The sequence below is a fragment of the Arachis duranensis genome, chromosome 3, assembly GCF_000817695.3.
Source record: "Arachis duranensis cultivar V14167 chromosome 3, aradu.V14167.gnm2.J7QH, whole genome shotgun sequence".
NCBI classification, from domain to species: Eukaryota; Viridiplantae; Streptophyta; class Magnoliopsida; order Fabales; family Fabaceae; genus Arachis; species Arachis duranensis.
Window position 1 is genome coordinate 8,915,144 of NC_029774.3, and position 22,205 is coordinate 8,937,348.

General features: G+C 33.6%; 2 protein-coding genes across 5 annotated transcripts; both read right to left on the reverse strand.

The window, feature by feature from the left end:
* Positions 1 to 10,599: 10,599 nt before the first annotated feature.
* LOC107477393 (maltose excess protein 1-like, chloroplastic) lies at positions 10,600 to 14,719 on the reverse strand. Of its 2 annotated transcripts, none has more exons than XM_016097396.3 (9): positions 14,243 to 14,719; positions 13,847 to 14,020; positions 12,923 to 13,213; positions 12,611 to 12,700; positions 12,115 to 12,216; positions 11,913 to 12,031; positions 11,440 to 11,502; positions 11,292 to 11,353; positions 10,600 to 11,000 (listed from the first exon to the last, which is right to left on the reverse strand). In XM_016097396.3, the coding sequence occupies exons 1-9, from the start codon at positions 14,501 to 14,503 to the stop codon at positions 10,918 to 10,920; spliced, it is 1,245 nt and encodes a 414-aa protein (XP_015952882.1). In that variant the 5' UTR covers positions 14,504 to 14,719; the 3' UTR covers positions 10,600 to 10,917. The 2 variants fall into 2 exon arrangements, with proteins under 2 accessions (XP_015952882.1, XP_015952883.1); XM_016097397.3 differs by having other exon boundaries at positions 13,847 to 14,013; positions 14,243 to 14,386.
* Positions 14,720 to 15,470: 751 nt separating this feature from the next.
* Positions 15,471 to 20,392, reverse strand: LOC107477394 (RNA polymerase sigma factor sigA). Of its 3 annotated transcripts, none has more exons than XM_016097401.3 (10): positions 20,184 to 20,392; positions 19,093 to 19,835; positions 18,065 to 18,263; positions 17,886 to 17,978; positions 17,351 to 17,479; positions 17,209 to 17,262; positions 17,037 to 17,114; positions 16,870 to 16,932; positions 16,462 to 16,574; positions 15,471 to 16,053 (listed from the first exon to the last, which is right to left on the reverse strand). In XM_016097401.3, exons 2-10 carry the CDS (start codon positions 19,788 to 19,790, stop codon positions 15,945 to 15,947), a joined length of 1,536 nt encoding a protein of 511 aa, XP_015952887.1. In that variant the 5' UTR covers positions 19,791 to 19,835; positions 20,184 to 20,392; the 3' UTR covers positions 15,471 to 15,944. The 3 variants fall into 3 exon arrangements, with proteins under 3 accessions (XP_015952887.1, XP_015952885.1, XP_015952884.1); XM_016097399.3 differs by having other exon boundaries at positions 19,093 to 19,858; XM_016097398.3 differs by having other exon boundaries at positions 19,093 to 19,867; positions 20,184 to 20,391.
* Between the last annotated feature and the right edge of the window lie 1,813 nt (positions 20,393 to 22,205).

Below are 22,205 nucleotides of genomic sequence, written 5' to 3' on the forward strand. Positions count from 1 at the left end.
CCTACCCATTTCAATAGGCCCAAGCCCATATCTCAACTCGGCTCAATATATTGTTTCAATGGCATTAATTATAATTTGGATTGATGTAACTATAAAAATGCGAACCAATTTGAGTTGGTCACTCGTTCTTAAATAGAAAGTCCTTAAATAAAAATATATTTTAATAATTTAATTGGTATGCTTTTTTAAGATGATCCATTATTTTGTATTCTTACACAATAGTTAGGTTTGTAGTTGTCCTTCTTAAATTTCAACATGTATTNGTAATTATATAAATAAAATTTGAAAAAATTAAGATTTTATGTAAAATTGAAAAGATAAATTAAACATATAAAATTCTAACCAAATTTAAATTATATATCATTTAGAATTGATGAACTTATTCAAGATCTTGAAATCAATAAGTTTTAAGAAATAAATCAAAATTCTAACTATAGAATAAACAACTTGGTGTTTGTATAATTAGGTTGTCCTAAACATTATTAGTAAGCATTGAGATGGTAAAATATTGAATGATAGCTCTGAATAATTAACACAAAGAAAAAAAAACTCAGAGTTATTAGTAAGTATGACTAATAGTAATTAATATCACTACAAAAATATTAAAAGAAAAGTTATCCTAGATGTACAAGGAAAAAAATCCACATTAATCGAGTTATAGTAAATGAATTCTTTTAAAGACATCTAATTTCTTATTCAAATGTATCAGGACAAGAATAACAACAAATAGACAAACACTTTTGATTCAATAAATAAGTATCTTTATCATTATATCTAAAAAGTATTTTAATAAAAATTATATAAAAATTTAAATTTCAATGTATTTATCAAAATAAAAAATTTAAAATTTTTTTATCAATTAAACACAAATACTTATTAGTTATATCAATTTATTTGTTGAGTACACACATTGCCTACATTTAACTTTTATTAAAAATCTTATTTCAACTTTATAGCTTAAAAATACATATTGGATGTATATAATCCTTTATTTTTATGAATTCATTTTTTTAGTATATTTTTTATTGATAAATTTTAAAAGTCAATATGAGAAAATACTGAAAAAAATAAATTATTGCGTATCATTCATAGGTTAAAATAATAAAAAATAACCCGACTAAAATAATATTTTGCATATATTTTTAAGAATTTAAAAAATGAGTATAGTTAAATAATTGTGTTTTAGGAATTTAATATTTTACAGTAAAATTAAAGTCAATTTTTTTATTATTTACTGACATTTTTTAATTTAAAATAAAAAATATGAATAAATTAAGAAGTATTTTCATACTACTTTAATTTTTATTTATTTTTAACATTGTCAAGCTTTTATAATGTTCATATCTATTATAATAATTATTATAGAAAAATTTACTATAATTCATGTACTCCCAAATAAAAATATGGAAGAAATACTTATAAAATTATTCACAAACTATTTATGAGATGAATTCTTATACTTTATTAATATTTTAGAGTAGCTGTTAGTGTTATTAATAATCTAAGACCTTATTTTTTTGACACATTTGCAATTGTTCTGAAAGTATTACTAGTATCTAGATGATTATTTTCCAACATAAATTGATATTTTTTAAATCTTTTGTCATAGTAATTTCTTCCTTCGTTCTTACGATTACTAATATTGTATTACTTGTATATGAATTGACCATTTTGTAACTAAACATTGATCATTTTAAAGTACTTGTTTTAATGAAGCTGCATAATTTCTGCAACTATTTTTTCTCATATCTTGAGTATATATTTTGTATTAATGACATTTAAAATCTTTCTACTTAACACTTTTTTACTTATGAGGTATAATATATACACATACCATTGTACTAAGCATTTAGATATGTTGTACCATATTTAATCATATGTTCTATTTCATTCACATGTGAGTATCTTAGGTCAAAATAACTTATTTATTTTTCTGTTGTACTATATTACAGTGTATAAGTGTGAAAAATCTTCTTTTAACTTCATGATCTACTGTTAATGATCAAAAGAAAATAATGCAAAAAAATTTTCTAAGATGTATTTGCTGTCAAAATAAAAAAAATATGAAGAGTTGACCTAAGCCTGTCACAGTTAGCAGAAAATTTTTTGTTCTCATCATCATAAATCAAAATTTTATCTTGTAGCGAGATGTCTGTTGAGTACAAAGTAATAAAAAAGATGTATTACCATCCAATTTTCAAAAGAAAAAAAGAAGAAATATGTAATTGACATTTATATTGTTGGTTTTTATTGAGCTTTACCACCTATAATGTTAAAGATTTTGGATACCTACTTTATTATCTAGAATTCCAAGCATGTATTTCTATGCTTCAATTAGATAAGATTATGGTTGTAGTTGAAACTAGAAATTCTTTGTTTTTTGGAAGCTCAATGCTAGAGATTTGAAAGGCTTTGCATCCTTCCAATAAATCCGAAGTGAGTGGGTCATCAATAGCCCTTTTCAATTTCTATTTCTTTAAATCATTAGTTAACTGATAAATAGAAAATAATTTTTTAAATATTTTTAATATTTTGTTTTAATTATATAAAATATTTAAAAATATGTTTGACATGCAGATACGTCAATTCAACAAAATGTTGTGTTTTATACAAGAACAACAATGGTAGTGTAGATGTACTCTTTCCATCGAATAAAAGTTTGACAGGCCCTACACTGTAGTGTAGCTTTCTCATTTACAGAGAAGAGAAATTAAATAATATATAAAAAAACTCTATATAAAAAAATGAGATCATCTCCAAATAACAGAATTCTCCTCCTTACACACTTAAATATATAGTGACCAACCACATCTCGAATCAAACCAAGAGTATGAAATTCAAACAAAAATGCCATAGTGACCAACCACATCTCGAATCAAACCGAGAGTATGAAATTCAAACAAAAATGCCCAAAACTTCCTCTAACTTTTCTTCTAGTTCTTTACTTTTTTAAAGAAACTTCAATCTTAACATACTTAACGGATGTTGAATAATTCTTCCTTCACACCTTTATTTTTATCTCTATTGATTTATTTATCTCAGAAAACTTGAATATTTTATGATTTATATTAAGATTCTCATCCAACCCTTCAACTTTTATAAGATCACCATCATTCAAAATATTTGCAAAAAATCCAGTTGATAATCTTTTATGATCTGCACTAGATAATGATCCATTGGAGCCTACCGACTTCTAAGTCAATGGTGAGGGAAGTTCAAACAAGTATAATAATCATACATGGTCCTTACTGCTTCATCGTAAGTAAGCAACTTCAAGTGCTATAAAGAAGGTTCTAAACCTAAAGCCAGTTTGGTTTATTCCCACAAGCTTCCTATTGATAGGTTCGAACTCTCTAATTTATTTGTCCCAAATCCTACCAGTGAACTTGTAATTAGAATTCTATAGTCTATCTTTGCCTCTCAGTACTCTTTTCTCCATCTTTTGCAAGAACCTGTGAATTACTTCAATCCTATTTTCTCCATTGATTAGTTATTGCTGCTTCTTCCTGTTGTACTCTTTCTACTTCTCTAAAAGTACTCTCAACTGCCTTTCTTGCGTGATTTTTTTTGTTTTGGCAACAAACAAAATAAATTCTATCAACTTCATTCATTTTCTTAAAATGGTTTGTTAATAATAATAAAGTATAGAACCACCACGAGTACATTTAGAGCACACAAAAAAAAGAGCAAATGCTCAATAGTAACTTGAAAAGAGTGAATCTAGATATTATTTTTCATGTTAAATTCTTTCATTAAAAGTTAATAAATTTAGTCAAACTAGCTTATATCATTATTTAAAAAAAAACAAAAATTCTTTAAATTTTTTAAATTATATGATCAATCTTTTTCTTCTAGGTGAATTTCATTAGCCTCAATGAAAAAACATAAAACTTGAAAAATTAATTTGTCTAATAAAATAAAAAATTTTAAAAATATATAATTAATTCTTTGTGTTTAGTTTTATATTTTGATTTTTTATTTTTAATATTTTTATTTTTATCACTCTTTATTTTTGTTTTTGCAAAATTCTAAAAATAAAATATTGAAAATTAAAAATGCCAACTAAATATACAGTAATTAAAATTGGATTAATACTCAAATTCGTCCCAAAAAGATCACGCGATTTTCATTTTCATCCCCGAATGATTTTTTTAATCAAATTAGTCCCTGAAAGAATTAATTTAAATCACGTTCGTCCTTCCGTTAACTGAGTGACGTCCCCGTTAGGAATCTGCTGACGTGGACGGTGACTTCGCTGCCCACCCTAACCAAACGATGTCGTTTGGCAACTCCAGAGTGTTGTAATGAAACGCCTGCGTTTTGAGGGTAGAGTGTAATGTTTTACACTTTGTCTTTGATCTCTAACCTCACTTGTTCTTCTTCATTCTCAGCGTGACTCTCTGTTTCTCTGGCACCTAACCAAGCATCACGAAGACGAAGAAGACCGTCCCATTGTCCGCTAGCATTGGAGTAGTCGTGGAGCATTGTTCGTGCGTCTGCTCTGGAGCTTGGTGGAAAACCTGAAGGCAAGTACACATCATTGTTTTTGCGTTCGAAGTAAGAGGTAAAGTTTTTTATATGTTGCAAAAAAAATTTGGTAAAATTGTGTAAACCCCTAGTTTCCACATTATTTAATTGAGTCATCGTTAAGAATCTGTTAGTGCATATGGTCTAGGGTTTCATCCCAGGGTTTGGTTTATGATCGGCTGAATGCATAAATGAGGAAAGACTCTGTTTTTTTGGCCTAGAAAAAATTATAACTATTTTTTGTGTTAATGGAGTAATGGTTACTGGTTTAGTGCTTTTCATGTTCTGTTTTAATTTTTGTATAGGGTTTGGAGGCCTTGCAATTCTAAGATGGAGGGTCCTCCGATGACTTTCATATTTCATCATGGTGGAAGCTTTAAAAATGATAAGAAAGAAAATAGAATCTACGAAGCAGATAATACGGAAGTGTTGATGGGGTTGATGGGGATACGTTGGATGTGTTTTTTGTTAAAGGATACTATAAGGAACTGGGATATGCTTGGGGGGCATATGTTGGTGGAAGGTTCATTGGCTGTCGCTTAAGAGTGGGCTGAGAAAGTTGGAGACTGATAAAGACATGCTCAAATTGTGTAAGACTTGTAAAAGGAATCACAATGTGATGAACATATTCTTTGAACATGGAATTTCAGAGCCACACATGGTAGAATGCATGAGTGAGGAAGATGATGTAATTCTGCCAACCAATGCACCTTTGTTGAAGCTGCCCAGCACACAGCCTGCAATGCAAGCAAGGAAATTTGCATCCCAGCCCACAATGAGCCACTCACAGCCACTGACAACAAACCCTCTGCATCCCACTTTCAAAAATAAAGCCAAAGCCACTCCCAACTCTACTGGACCCAATCCTCACCCCCAAGAAAATTGGCCCAATTCTCAGCCCATATAAAAGCCCACTGAAAAGCCCACTAGAAAATGTAGTTCTCAGTCCACTCAAAAGCCCAAACCCCAGCCCAAGTTCCAACCAAAAAGTTTCTCCCAACCTGTAAATTCCAGCACTGCTGTTAAACCAGGAAGTAGGCACCAACCTCCAAAGAAGTCAAATGCTAAAAATAAGAACAAAGAATCTCAGCATTGCACTAGATCTGGTCGAGCTATTAAGTCACCCCCTATTCAGGATGATAGTGACTCTCATGACTCATATGAGAGTGCTGAGGACAGTCTATATAAACCTACCAAAGGCTTGGGAGATGTCAGTGACACTGACAGTGGGGGTGAAGAGTTTGAAAGTAGAGGTACAAGAAAGACTGATTTTAGAGAGAAGCACAGACCAGTTTCTTCTAGAAGGGAAGAGAAGGTTATTGACACATATGACTCTAGCTACGAAGATATTGAAGAGGATGACCCATCTGATTCAAGTAAGTCATGGTTGGTAATTCGACCAATGTTACTCATGTTTTTTTTATCACACATATTGATTTGATAACTAAAATTTGTTGTGATTGGATTGACATAATCGGGAGAGGAGATTGAAATTGAGAGTGAATTCGACTGTGACTCTTGGCACTCGGAAGATATGGATAAGGTCCTGGACTCTGATGAAGATGAGGCCACTGTTTATCCACCATACAATGAAAAGGCAAAATTTGGAAATCTGAAGCTTGAGGTTAGCATGATCTTTAAGTCCAAACAACACTTTATGAATGCAACTAGAGATTATACCATACAATTGGGTAGGAATATCAGTTTCACTAAAAATGATAACGTGAGAGTGAGGGCTGTATGCAAAACAGAGGGATGTCCCTGGGTTGTTTATTGTGCATGTAATAAGCAGAATGGGGTATGGCAGATTAAAACACTAGTTGATGCACACACGTGTCCTAGAAAGAGAAAGAACAAGGCTACAACATAAAAGTGGACATTGGGTAAGCTGGTTCCTAAGCTTAGAAAGCACCCAACTATGAAGCATAGAGAGGTATATGACTGGTTTGTCAGGAAGTGCAACGTTAAGCTTAATAGGACCTGCATTACTAGGGCCTTAAAGGCAGTACGGAAAGTAGTGGAAGGAGATGAAGTTGAACAATATGCACTTATCTAGGATTATGCTAACCAACTGTGGACCACCAACCCAGGTTCAACAGTTCAAGTTGGTGTTATTCCCATGCCTGAGAGTCCTCCACAATTTCAAAGGTTCTATGTATGTCTGGAGGCGTGTAAGAAAGGATTCAAGGCCGGGTGTAGACCGTTGATTGGCCTGGATGGAGCCTTTCTGAAGAGCTTGCATGGAGGGTAGCTGCTAACTGCTTGTGGCCAGGACGCCAACAATCACGTGTTCGTGATTGCTTATGCATTTGTGGATGTGGAGAACAGAGATAACTGGCACTGATTTCTTGAGATGCTGCAAAATGATATTGGTGACTACAGGAAAAATGGATGGGCCTTCATTTCGGATATGCAGAAGGTAAGGACCTTTTTGCTTCACGAAATGAATTTTAAAGACTAAATTGATTTAATGAATATCTATTTGGACTTGTTTGATTTAATGAAATATCAATTTGGACTTGTTTGATTTAATGAAATATCAATTAAGGACTGATTCAATGCAAAATCTTGTCGATGTAAAATGTTTTTGTAGGGATTAATCCCAGCCATGCAGGAAGTGATGCCAAGAATTCACCATAGATTTTGCGTCTGGCATCTGTGGAGGAATTTTTTCAAACAATGGGGGAGTATACAACTGAAGGAGCTGGTGTGGGAATGTGCTAGATCCAGGACTGTTAGTGAATTTGAAAGAAACATGAAGAGGGTGAAGGTGTTAAATGAACGAGCATGGGCTTATCTGGATAAGTGGCCGACAAAGAACAAATATGAGAGAGGATCTGGGTCCAAGACGAGAATGAAGAGAAAATATAACCCCTTCCGATGCATGTTCTGTGGTGAGGTTGGACACAACAAGAGAACATGAAAAAAGAAGAAACAGGCTGATGCTGAAGAAGAAGCACGTTTAATGCAGCTGCAACTGACATTAACTAAACCTAACACAAATGCACCAAATGAGCTCCCAACTAATGCTACTGGTGCTACTCCAGATAATCCTGTCCCATTGTCTATTTCTCCACCACCACAGCGATCGAATGCAGCCACTGAATCAATAGCAGTTTGATTAACTACTTTAATTTCAATTTCATGTTACTACATCTGTCTAGTTTCTCTATTCATGTGTTTACTTCACATGTCATGCAAGCTAAGGTGAGGGGAAGACCACAAAAGCTTCAAGTTTGTAAGGGAAAAGGGAAAAGAGCTGCCTCTCCCCAACTTGCTCCACCAACAACAACAACAACTCCAATTTCTGCTGGAACAATCAAAAGATCTAGTGTTGCGACAACTAAGAAGCTTACAAGTTTTATGACCTTCGTCCCAACTCCAGGGTTCAAACGGCCAAGGAAGAAAGCGACGCCATCTGAAGCACATGAATCAGAACATATGCAACTTTTTTTTGTTGGTTTTAGGCTATAGACTAGGAAACATATGTTTGTGTTAAACACTATATAGTCTGAATTTTTTGTAAGGCCTCTATTTTGGGTGCATGTTATGCCTTGGTATGAAGTGTTTCTGTTGAATCACTTTTAGGAACTCTACTACCTTTGGTGTTGACATTTTATATTAAGAAATTTAAGAAACTTTATTATCTTGTTATCTGGTTTGTCATTTGCTTCTCTACATATTATCTTTTCATCACAGGTGTATTCAAAATCCAAATTGTCATTTATAAACTCTAGTTTCAGATTACAATAATTTAGCCAGGGTACTGGAAACAACGAAACCAGTGAAGCACATTAACATTCTATATACTCTGACTTTTGCTTCTAAACTACCTATTCTCCATGCTAACTTAACCTTCCAATCTTCATAATCAATGTCCAGTTATCCTTCAATTTCTAGGATACCCCTGGAACCTTCTACAACAGCTACATTTTCATTCTCTTTCACCCATTTAAAAAATTGCAATGGTTCCCTTTCTGAAAATATTGAACAACAGTGTAAACCCCAGAACAAGAGTAAAAGCCAACATGATGGTATCATTCATACAAAATTAAACTCACCCGTCATCCGATATCTTGCACAAGTATGAAACAACCGATTTGGATTCTTTGATGTCCCAGATTTCTTAATCAAAGTTTTTAAACCGTAGAAACATGTTTTCTCATGGTTTTGTCTTCTTCTTCGCATGGATGAACTCGACGTATAACTACTGTGTGGGTGCGACGGAAACCCACCACTGGACCCTCCACTTCCGCTTCCCATCATGGCGCTGAGATCAACTTCCTCCTACAAGAACAGCACTTGGGTCTGCGACAACGCTCAAGCAAGGCAATCGTGTTATTCGAAGGTTGGGAATTAGGATTTTTTAATTTGACACTTAGGGACCAAATTGATGCAACACCTTAAACATATCTCGTCAGCAATATACACACCATGCCAGGTAGGGGTGGCAAGTAAGGAAGCCCGCCCCGCCCCACCCCGTCCCATGGCGGGCTGGTCCGCCCCGCTCCACTTAGTGAGGCGGTTCCAAATATTAAAGTCTTTGTAATTATAAATATTGTTCCCAAAGCAAAATAAACATAATTATAAATATTGTCTCTAAAACAAAATAAATATAATCTAAAACACTCAATTTTCATTTTCATTCTCTTGTAAGTTGGGTTGGAGGAAGTTGGGTTTTGGCAAAAAAAAATTGTAAAAATACCCCTTGCCAAAAAAATACTAAGCCCGGCGGGAAAGCCCGCCCCGCCCCACCAAAGCCCGCGGTTTAAACGGTACGGATTAAGCGGACTTTTGCTATTTGGCGGTCATAATTTTCCAGCCAAGCCCGCCTTTTTTGGCGGGTTACGCAGGTCGGTCCGACGGGTTTAGGCCTGTTTGCCACCCCTAATGCCAGGTGTTAGGGTGGCCAGCCAAGTCACAGTCCACGTCAGCAGATTTCTAACGGCGACGTCACTCAATTGACAGAAGGACGAATGTGATTTAAATTAATTCTTTCGAGGACTAATTTGATTAAAAAAATTATTCGGAAACAAAAATGAAGATCGCGTGATCTTTCACAGACGAATTTGAATATTAACCCAATTAAAATTGATCAGAGATTCAAATGTTCAACTAAAAATTTATCAAAAACAAATTATCTTAGTACAAGTAGTAAAATATAAATGAATATCGATGTAAACTTATATTAAATTAATAATAATACATTAATATTAAAATCTCGTATATTAAACTAACCCACGTCACCAAAAAAAAAACTAACCCACTAAAACCATTACGACATATTTTTTATATAACTTTTTATATATTAGAACCTTGAAATTTGAAAAAATAAAAAAGGGTTCTTTGTTTTGCTTGGGTAGATACACTAACTAGGTGTGTAAACTTGGTTTTAAAATAAGATGCTTCATGTTTGATTGTCCTCTACTATATATAGGTAGAATCAAAAGTATGTTTAAAGTCTTAACATTCTTCCTCCAGATTGTGCATTAAATTTTTCTTTCAAAAAACATGCAAAACTTAACATACTTTAAAAAGAATTTAATAATTTATTTATAAAGTATGATAACATGCTTTATAAATTTTGAAAATATATAATTTATTAAATTACATATGCACATACAAAAAATCAATCACCATGGATTTAGATATAAATACATGCATTGTTTAACTCATTTTTAATGTATATTTTGTATTTCAACATGTATTTTCTATAAAAGACTAGTTTAATGACTATATTTTAGTGCATATGTAGTAGCATGGTTGATAAAATAATTAGCAACACTTAATTATTAAGATAATCACATGATTTAATTACAAAAACAACAACAACAACAAAACCTTGTCCCATTAGATGGAGTCGGCTACATGAATTAAATGGCGCCATCGGCTACATGATTTAATTACAAATTTGACAAAATTTAATTATTTCAGAGTGTTGACCAAAAAAATAAAATAAAAACAAAATTAGAGAGTAAACATAATACTATACTCTTTCCTCAAAATACAAGAATTTTGATTGAGTAAATGACTGTATAACACATTACGTGTATAGTAATTAAACTCAAGCAATTGAAGAAACAATTGAATAAAGGAATTAGTCTCATCAATACATTTATGTCCTAGAAGTGCAAAGCAATGCTATATCACAACTTGAATGTGAGATCCTTAAACCTTTTTATTTAGTTACAACATTATTGTTCTCAGCCCTCAGAGCTGAGAGGAATACTAATTATGATCCAACGTACTATAAGTAATATATGTATAATATATAAAAACTCAGTAGTTTGTATACAACTGTTGTATCTACCAAGCGTCAATTTTCAACAAGGATTAATCTATGGCTGGATAATTTGAGCTTCAGTGCAGCAACAATACAAGCTTGGACTTTCATGATCCAGAAACTAAGTCACTTATGGAAGTCAAAGGTGAACTGTAACCATGCACTACAGAATCTCTCCAGAAAGCCATTCCTATCACAATTCACAAGGAAGAAAATAAAATAAAATAAAAGAAAATCAATCTCCACAAAATATTGTATTTTTGGTATAATGCTACTAGTCTATTTATTGAGAGGAAAAAAAATACTATGTTTAAATTTTCTAGAATCACATTTTTGTAGAATGCAAATGACTACAATTGCAATATGGAGATGGGATACCTATAATATCTGAGTTATGAATCATATCAATGTATTATTATGAGTGTGTGACTGTGTTTCAGTGTGTTTGTGTGTTATCATTAGGGCCAGGAGAGTAATTAACCTATCCATGAAACCAAACCAGCAGTAGCTGCCAAGAAGAATTCCTTGCTGATAATGTTTGACCTGAAAAGAAAGCGCAATATTAGTTTATAATTGTTGCTGAAGAAAACACACAAATGCAGGGGAAAAGTGAGCATAGATTAGCTTACAAGTATAGGCATGCAATGTTCCCGTATCCGTAAAAAAAGGTAGCCCAAGCTGAACCAGTGAACCTACAATTACAGTTCATTTTAACCAATGAAGAGCCGACTTTATATGTAGAAGTAGCTACAAAAAAAATACACAACACCAAAATTGAAGCAAGAACAACACGAAGGCAATGGTGGAAGATCAAGAAACTATAGGTGGGCCATGTGCATGTCAACGGGAGCAGAGTAAATAAAAGTGCTGTTAATTATAGTATAACCATGAAAAACTGGATTTAGAATTCCATGCATCAACAAGTCACTTTGCTTTCTACTATGAAAAGTAGCAACCTGTACCCTATTACCTTAGAGTACAAACAATGTAATGATATGTGCTATTTGGTCAAGGGCTCAATGATAAAACTGTTCTAAAATGTCATGTATGTAAATATGGTGTTCCGATGAAATGTACATGTCAGGAGAAAACAGAGAATTACCACATGAGATCACGGATTAAGAGTGCACGTGGGAGCATAAGTCCATTCCCAATCATAGCTAGCAACATAGAAATTGCTGACAAGCCTTTCATGTTCTCGGGATTGAGATAATTTGTCCACTAGAGAACAAGAAAAGTCACAAAGGTCATAAATACAAGAATCAAACTGCTCCTTGTAAATATTTCTCGTATATAACATTTACCATTTGGGAAACCGGCATCCACATGAAAAGTAATGTAGCTGTCCATCCAGATATTCCTCCAACAAATTTGACACCTTGCTCAGAAAGTTTTCCACTTCTTGCCTGCAAATCTTAAAAACTATGCATTTAACATGACAATGGAAGTAAAAGCCTATACTACTAAATTATGCATTTCTTAGTTTCAGTTGATAGATAATATGACGTTTAAATGTAACGATATGGATCCCATTTCTGTGAATACCCTATTCTGCATGAATTGGTGAAATAAGTGCATAATCATGAGTTGCTTTCATTTTAAGGCATGTTGTTGCAAAAACCTTCTTTTTTTATGTTACTTAATCATAAGAGTTTCAAGCGAACTAGAAAATAATGTTTACAAGGTACAGCAGATCAAGATATAAGCACTAGGGGCAGTAGATGGCATACTCATCCAACCTGGACTAAGTTGAGAGTTAAGACATAATCAAACAGAAAACAAAGGATATAAGAAGATTACCATGGTAACAGCCAAGACAGCTATCACAAAAGAAATTGCCCCGGGCAAGATGCTGTTAGGTATATAGGGGACAAATGTTGACCACATTATCTGTATCCAGATTATAAATTAGACAACGTAATATGAGAGGCAAAAGGATATAAAGATGTTATCTGCCAGTGTGCACCAATGCACGCAAGATGAGATGATACTAACATACATAAGCAGTTGTTACTGAATTAATGTGATTATGTTGTACTACTACTTAACAAAATTAAATAAAATTGATACAATTCTCTGATTTATATTGAGGGGGTAAAAGGAAAGTATTACCTGGGGAAGCACAGATAAACCCCCAATAGTAATGAAATCTTCCCACAATCGAAAGATTCCGGCATTTAGCAAACCAAAGTAATTCATGAAATTCAGGAAAAGACCAGACACCACAACAACTGAAGTCGCCAAAAAGTACGGCAAAGGCATAGCTTCTGCCAATGCCAGCTGAGCAAGGACCACAAATGTTGAAACGACACCCAGTGTCTGCACTACCATTGCTCCCTGTTCTCTCTTCTTGGCAAAGTATGAAAGTAGTGACAAGTTTCCAAGCAAACTAGTAAGCATTCCCTACATTGACACCCTTATTGTGTAAGATCAATTTCACATTGAGGTAATTAAACGAAGAACAGGAACAACTGAATAAAGACAATCGGAATCTATAAATTCTGAAACTTTACAATTCTATAGCATAATTTGAAACAATGGTTAAAACTTGAATATTTCAGCCAAGCGAAGAGAATTCACACAAGCTTTGGAAACAACTACTCTAGTTTAATGAAGTAAAACATGATTACACTCAATTATTCAGTTAAAAAAATGTACTCAGATGTGAACAAAAATAGCAAAAAAGAAGAAGGGGGTAAATCACACTCACCTATCTTAATATACACACAACACCCTTCTATTTCCAAAAATACACACTAATCTCCCCTGAGATTTAAACATAACACTGACTCTCTATAAGGAAGGTACATGTAGGCATGACAAATTAACGTGCAAAATGTGTTATATCATCTACCCTCAAGGAGGAATGTGTAAATCACACAAAATATAATAATTCAACAAGAAAAATTACGGAGTAAAAATTTGATAATTAAAATTTTTAGGACTAAAGCGTTCGACTAGAATTTCCTTAGGACTGATTCCGGGGATCAATTGGGATTTATTTAAGGGATTACAAAACTTGAGGCAGCACCCTACCAGCCACGGGACAGCCATGAGAGCAGTATTATTTCCAGCTGCAAGATTTCGAGCATTGAGTATAATCTGTGGCATTTGCAGTAACAAAAAAGGAATATTGGCAGCTCCAGAGAATTTTGCTGTAAGAGAATCCCATTGCTGGTAGCTTTCATTTCTCCCAAAGTTAACTGATCCCTTCAAACAATGCACAAAGTTAATCCCAAAAGAGAACACCACTGTAATATGATAAATCAAAATAAAACTGCAAACAAGGTTAAAACTTGTATCCAATTATTCAACAATCATATAAACCCATTACATAAAAATCCAAAATTTCCCAATGACAAGGTGCCACTGAATTCGGGAACCAAAAAAATGGTGACAATGTGTGGGCGGGGAGGGGGGTTAAAGAGGTACCTGGTGATGCGGATCGGGGGCATCAGAATCAAGAGCATTGAGAGAGATATTGGGTCTTCTGAGCCTTGGAAAACCAAAGAGGTTGGAGGCAGACGCAGAAGCATTATGATGATGTGTGCGAGGGAGAAGCAGCGTGGGATATTTGAATTGGACGAGGTTGTTTTTGTTATTGTTATTGTTGCGGTTGTGATGTTGACTTTGGTGGTGTCTAAGAGGAGCATAAGGTGGAGGATGAGACACAACACAAGACTGATGAGCCATGACTTGAATTGGTTGAAGCTCGCATTCGCCCACCAAGTGTTTGATATTATTACTCGATGATTCTGATTGGGATTCGAATGAGACAAGAAAGGAGAGTGAGTGAATGAATAGAAATAGGAGTTTGGAGGGAGTGAAGAATGTGAAGTGTGTGTTGGGGTTTGGAAAACGGGGATTGGACGGTGGCAGATATGAGGATCTCCAAGACTACCACGTGGATATTATTATTTCATATTTGCTTCCAACTTTAACTGCATCTGCAATCTTGCACTTTGACGCATCTTGCAGCAACTTGCACCGTGGAAGCTCAGTAACGTTAAGGGCCCTTATTTTTTCTTTCAAATATCCAACGGAGTAGATCAATTGAAGTTACGCTGGCAATACCTACTCGTATATTTGGGGATACTCTGTTGATGACCAATAAATTACTGTATGTATAAGTTGTGATTCAAACTCACAACATTTATTTAAGTAGACGAATAAGTTGGTCACTCGACCAATTTAAATTAATTTGGAATACTCACTCTGATTGAAGCGAATTGACCATCCGAATCGGTGGAATTACATATATGGTAGGATTCTCATCTATTTTATCCAACCTACCCAAACTATCAAATTAGATATGTTGTCAAATATATAAAAATAATAATCAACTTAGGTTAATCAAGTCTATTTAAATAAATATCAGAAATTTAAATATTGTTTTATATATAGAATAATTTATTAACCAGCATCAAACCTTAAATTGAATTTTGAAAAAATGTGTTTCCTTTTCCTTGTTTTCTAAGTTGTGATAATCTCAAAATAATAAAGAAATGGAAGTGGGATCTTCTTGATCTGATAGAACAATCATTTATAAAGATGCCCCAAACAATTAACTTTTGATACAGAAGGAATATTAGTTATCTTATTCAATCAATTTAATTGTGCATCGTACCATCATTCATGTCAAAAGAGGAATGCATTATCATGCATGTAAAGAAAGATGCTTGATTCTTCTCACATCCACTATACAGAAAATCTCTCCAGAAAACTTGTGATGATTCTTCACATGTTACTTTTATGATGGAAAGTATGTGTGCATATATTGCAACCTAGCATGTGGTAGATAGCACACACTTAAGATCTATTGCTATGTTGGCTTTTTGGGACTATGGCCCCTACAAATAGAAGGAAAAAATAAACGTGACCTCATCATTTCTGGAATAGAAAGTTGAGATCCATAGATTGTATCCCTCAACCTATTGATAAAAACAAAAACTATTACAATAGACAATAATTGATCTTATGATGGGGTTTACAAATCTTCAGTGTTCCCTTATATGGCCTCTTTCATCTATTTTCAATCAGGAAGTTAAATTTTCTAGGTACACACTTCCCTTCTGTATATATACATTTTTTAACATGTCTCTCTCTCTTTCTCAATCTATGATGAGTCCAAAGTCTAATGTTTCAAAAGCATGGCTTCCATCCCTCCCTTCCTTGCAGCATGTTTTAGTTTCTCCAATGCAACAAGTCCAACTTGTCTTACTCTTTCTCTTGACAACCCTATCCTGCACAGAGAAAGAACACCAAGTCGCCAACAGAATTAGAAATGTTATTTATACGACCATTGAAAGGTTTCTCGTTCGAATAGTTTTAACTTTCGACAGCGGAACGAATGACTGGGACGAACACCATAGTTTCTTTAGAAGTTGTTGGAAAACTTTTGATTGTCCGAAAAGCATCATTTAGCATTGACTCGTGACATGACTAAGTGTAGTTAGTGTGATACATTGAAGCTTCATTTCAGAGCATGTAAAGTGTAAGTGACATGAAAGTAGGAATTAAACCATAAAGCTCCATGAAGTGCACCAGCATGGCAAGAGCAATGAGTGAATTACCAAATATTATGTATCACATGTGAATTTATAGTTGCAAATTTCCAATTCAAGAAATTGGATATCATGGTTGAAACTCACCGTTTACTAATATCCTCCCATGTAAGAGATTCTCTATCCAATCCGTAATAGAGTCGAATGATTTCTCTCTCTCTTTCCACAAGGGTCACATTAAGGAGTTTATTCACTTCGTCCTGTAAACGATTACAACGGGTATTACAACCATATGGAAGTTCAGAAATGACTATGCAGGATTCTCTGCCTGAAAAGAGATTAACTTCATTTCCAAATTTGAGCCTTTTAGGGGAAGAAAACACATTATTTAAACGATGCCAATTTACTATGCTAACATATATCATCCAATGCCATCATAGTGTTCACTGTGAAAATTATAAAGATGCATTTTGGAGCTAAGTTAAAGGATCATTATACATGCACTTAAAAAAGGAACAATATACAGAGCATTAAAATGAAAACTTCCCAACATACCTTTAGTGCCCATTCATCTACTCTATTCCACGGGATGTTCTCTTCGCGAGTATCAGCGATATACTGGGAAAAAACAGAAAACAAATGAGATGGTTGATAACAATTCATAAAGCCGAAAGCAGTTCCAATGATCATCCTTGATGTACTAGTAAAGACTTAACACTTACACTATGATGAGTTTCTCCTGGAAGACCATTCAAAGATGGAAACGCCTCCCTATCAAGCGAGAAAATTTTACTCATTGCCTGCAATATGCATGTAAATTGCACACGGTCAACAACAGAACAGTAGGATATCTAAATATGTATATGAGGGTCGTGTAACTCTATGATTCATTACCTCAGTGGCATTTCTGACTTTCTTTTGAGACATATTAAGACATTTTGCTATCCTCTGAAAAAGAAAACAGTTCAGGTTGGCTTACCAATACTTTAAAATTCTAAAATATTTTATACAGAAGTTCTAATTTTAGATGACTTACTTCCACAGTTGGAGTAACTCCTTTTTCTTCCAGTCTAAACTTTGCATTGCGGATTAAAGATAATCTTTCGTGTATATGAGTGGGCAATCTAAGTGTTCTTGAATTTTCAACTAAGGCTCTTGAAACACCCTGTCAGAAGAGAAAACATAATCCATGCTAAACAGACCAATTTGAGTTGTAAAATATCCTTGCTCAGATTTCTTAGAACACAAGTTTATATGATCCCAATACTAATAAAATGTAAATAGATGAATTTTCTATAACTAAATTGGTTACTTAGATAAAAATGACAGCATAGGAGCATATGCTATATAATATCAAAGGTTTAAACAAATTCTGTTGATTGTAAAATATATGCTTATATAATTTCAAGTTTTGCACAAATTATGAGACCAATGAAAGCCTTTAATAGAAATTTTTTGAAGAGGTTTCATTAAATATTTTCTGATATGCAACCCTTATTTCCCTTGATTTTAGAAGTATGTGTAATCTACACAAAAGAAGTTGTCTAAAGAAAAAGAACACACAGCCTCACCTGACGTATCCACCAATAAACATAAGTTGAAATCTTAAACCCCTTTGAAGAATCAAACTTCTCAATCCCACGAAGAAGTCCAATCAAACCACCCTACACAGAAAATACATCAAGTCAAGCACAACTGAGAAGACAAAAAGTCTAACTTGAGGTTAAGACAGAGATTCTATGTAATTCACCTGAACAAGGTCATCCATTTCGGCTCCCATGTTATCATATCTTTGAGCAATAGACAAAACTAAGCGAACATTGCTCATAGCCAACTTTTCTCTTGCCAAAGAGCACTCTATCATTTTTGCTCGTAGTGCAGCCCGAGAAATCTTCAATGATGCTGCAATTTGATCATCAGAGGGCTCACATCCTAGTTTGTCCTTCATTCTGATACTCACAGAAAATGTTTATAGGTAACTAAGGTCAGTTAATTTTTTCTAAAGAAGCAAACAAAGTCACATAACAAAACTACCTATTAAAGTTTCCTCAATGGATGCAAAAGATTGACATATCAAGAACAGTGTGAACACTCAACATGACTATTTGATTATAAAAGATAATGATTTGTACTCCATCCTTATAGAACTCTTAGTAGCAATATGTTGTTGAAAGTTAACAATGATGTGAAGGAAATATTCCTATTGCCCTTAGTTAAATAAGATGAAAGAAAATTCAAAATGGTAGTCCATGTTCCGTCTGTAAAAAGTTCTATATATGCATTAACTAATTACTGAAACTAAGGCTCTGCCATTGACTTAAGAAATTAAAACAGCGAATTTCTCATGAAAATGAGACTTAAAAATCATGAAGTTGCAGAGAATTCACTGATGGCTCTTAAGGTCTTAATATTCATTCAGAACATAAGATTTCTATAAAGGGAAATAATTTATCATCCTAAACATCCTCCTAATTACTAGTGTTTAGGAGCATTTATCATTTAGTATTTAGGAGGATTTGTTGGATGCTCTATCATAGCTATGAAGTAAAAGAATGATCAGCTGATCATTCAAGTTTGTTAACTTTCAATGCTTAAGTGACAATCCTTCTCTGCCCAAGTGAATAAGATTACTTAACATGCAACATTCTTGGGACAAAAAGAATGCTTAAATTTTTAAATTGCAGCGTATGGAATATGATAAGCAAGCTATAAATAAGATATATTCTTCTTTCAGTGAATCATAGGATCCCAAAATAAGAAACAAAAACATGCAATTACCTGGATTTATGCTCCTCTAAGGAAAGTCCAGCTTTTATTTTCTCTGAAAGGTTTACAACTTCAGCATGAGAGAGCAATTGCTCACTCACTACTCCTTTCACATAGCCCTTCAAACGATATTGAAGCAGCTCTGGACTGATGGCAGACCTCAGCTGCATAGCAGTACATGGTTCGATCATTGCGCTGGTTTTACCCGAGGCCTTCCTCTTGGTGTTCATTCTTCTCTGTCTTGCAGACACCCCAGAACAAGTTACTGCCACTTTCCTTCGGCTTTTATCCATTCTCGAATGCTCGTTTAGCACATCCCTCTCAAAAGAAAGGTTCCACTGCTTTTCCAGCATTGACTTCTGCAGCAAAAGAAGAGCCTCCACAGAATAACCCATTTCAGAGCTTTCCAACTCTAAGTCACTGGAACTGAATCCTTGAAACCACGATGGATCTGAAGTACCGGCTGCCTCGGCATCAACATGTTCCTGAAGAGCCTTGATGGACTGGTTTTGGCGATTCGATGCTGCAAAGGTTGGGGTGTAATTGGATGGCTTCTTGGCAATTATTACAGACTTCGTTGGAACAATCTGATAGTGTGTGGATCCAAAATCAGTGCCAAATGAAAGCTTTTCGGTGACATCAGAGTAATGGTATGATGAACTCAAAATCCTCTTGCCTCCACTGAGTCCAATAACTGCTGCAGTAGCCATTGTTATACTCCCCTAATAACTATGTGCGAGTAACATCAAACTTCCCTATTAAGTCAATAATTCTTAACCTGTGTCAGCTGAAAATACAGCTCTCAGAAAATTCCCAAATTGTTCTAAGTTCTAACCATATGATTATCCATGAAATAGCAAAACAACACTAATAGAATAAAATCAAAGGAACAAGATAATTCAGGATCCATATACTTCAATTTTTGAGTGTAGAATCCACTGAAACAACTTATAAAGTTACAGCATATAAAAGCCGAAGTTCCCAAATGAAAAACAAACACATAAATGAATTGGGGTTTAGTTAAAGTTGCATTTTTTTCAAAAATTGAAACATAAGAGGTGCAATAACGGAAAATGATGCATGGCATGTTTTTGATGAAGTACCTGAGTGAACTGAGAAAGAGAAATGCAATTCAGAGAATGATGATTGCTCCAAAAAGGTATTAGCTTAGTAATTCTTATTTAGAATCATACAATCAGAAGGAACAAGCTCACAGGAAGAGATTTCACTCACATAACTGTTGGTGTGGAAGGAAATAACGTTGCTGCTATATTAGATTTTTCTTTTTTTTTAATAATTATTCTTTTATTATCACTATCGTATAAAAATCAATTAATTTATGTTTGACAGAAAGCAACAGAGAAATAAATGAATGAAACATAAATTTGAAGGGGAAAAAAATGAAAAGATAAAGATATGGAAGAGAGAGATATCATTGGTTAGAAGAGATATTGGGACCAGCCTTGAGTGGTGTGTGATGCTTTGTCTTTCTCTTAATTCCACGTTCCCTTATTTGTTTTCTTCATTTTCATAATTTTTTTTCCTTTTTTAGTTTTTCCGGTTTTATTTTTTTCTATAATTCTATGTGCTTATTAATTTAAGTCTTGACTCATAGATTTTTTCCTCTTACTGGGGGAAGGACCAAGGTATTAGGCAAGTTAGCCACTATAATTCCATGTGCTTGTTGCTTATGTCTTATGTATTGAATTCATATTAATTTGTTTGATCATATAATAATGATTTAATTTAATAACAATGAGTTTAGACATCACTATTACTTTACTATTTTATTTTACTTTTAAATTTATTTTAATGTATATATAATATAAAAATGTTATACTATTATTTAATCAAGATTCATATTGTTTGATGATGTTTTAAATATTAAAAATAATTATCTTTATAAAATATGAGAAATATTTTATAAAATTTATTTATATTATTAGTGTATGAAAATTAATTTCTTTTTAATTTTTTGTGGTTGGAATTTGTTGGTAAATGCAAATGCACGTAATTATTAAAAAGTATTGGTCCTCAACTTTTTTTTTTGGTCGAGTCCTCAACTTCTAATGGCTAGTTCGAAAAATAAATCGGGCTTTCTTTTAATTACCAAAAATGCGCAGGCTATGTTTTACGCCCAAGATAGTCTTGCACTAAGAAGTTGATGGGGTTTTGCTTCTTAGATCCAAAAGTAAATGTGCTTTGTACACCAAAAAATAAAATGGGCTTTTATATTTGTCCTATTCGACATTTGTTTAGGCCTGAGTCCGTTACCCAAAAGGAGCCTGAGTCCTCTTCAATCATGAACTTAGATGTAATGAGAGGTCTAAATGTTCGAAAATTAACCAAATGGGCTACCCAAACATCTAAAGGACTTGAACTACTTTTGTGACTTTATGCACATCGTTAACAAAAAGAGTCCATCAAGTCCAAAAACATAAAACAAAAAGTGTCCATAACAAAAAAGACAGAAAAACAAAAATTAAGCACATTAAAGCTCGTTGGATCCAACATCCAAAAACAATTAAAAAAAAATCATTTGATCATACAAATAATGTCATTTGATATTTTTTTAGAAAAATTCGACAATACAACACTATTCAAGTCCATCTAAAGATAAACGAAAATAGAGGAGCAAACTAGCTTGTCGGAGAAAGTCTGGAAACTCATCCAGATAGTTGCCTCCTATAAAATTAAAGTTTGTTGTTATGGATAATTATAAAGTAGTGTTCATACCATGGGCTAAATGGCATGGTAATGACCGAAACTAGATATACAATCATTATTAGCTTAAGTTTAAAATAGTTAGTCTAAAATTAGAGATGGATGTCTCAAAAGCATAAGGTTTGAGCACTTCTGCTGGTCAAGAGCTCGACTTGACTTGGGAAGCAAGAAAGAAATTTCTAGTTTGATTATGCAGAGAATTAAAGTGGATCAGTAATTGAAATAACTCATTCTTCGTTCTTTACTTTTTTTTGTATAATTTATTATAGATCAACTTTTTACATGGTATTGAGAGCTTGAATATTGGATCTATGGCGCTCATTGTTTTTGCTTCTGCAACCAACAATAACAAATATACACTCAATTCTATCATAGACAAATTTGACGACACCAATTTTGTG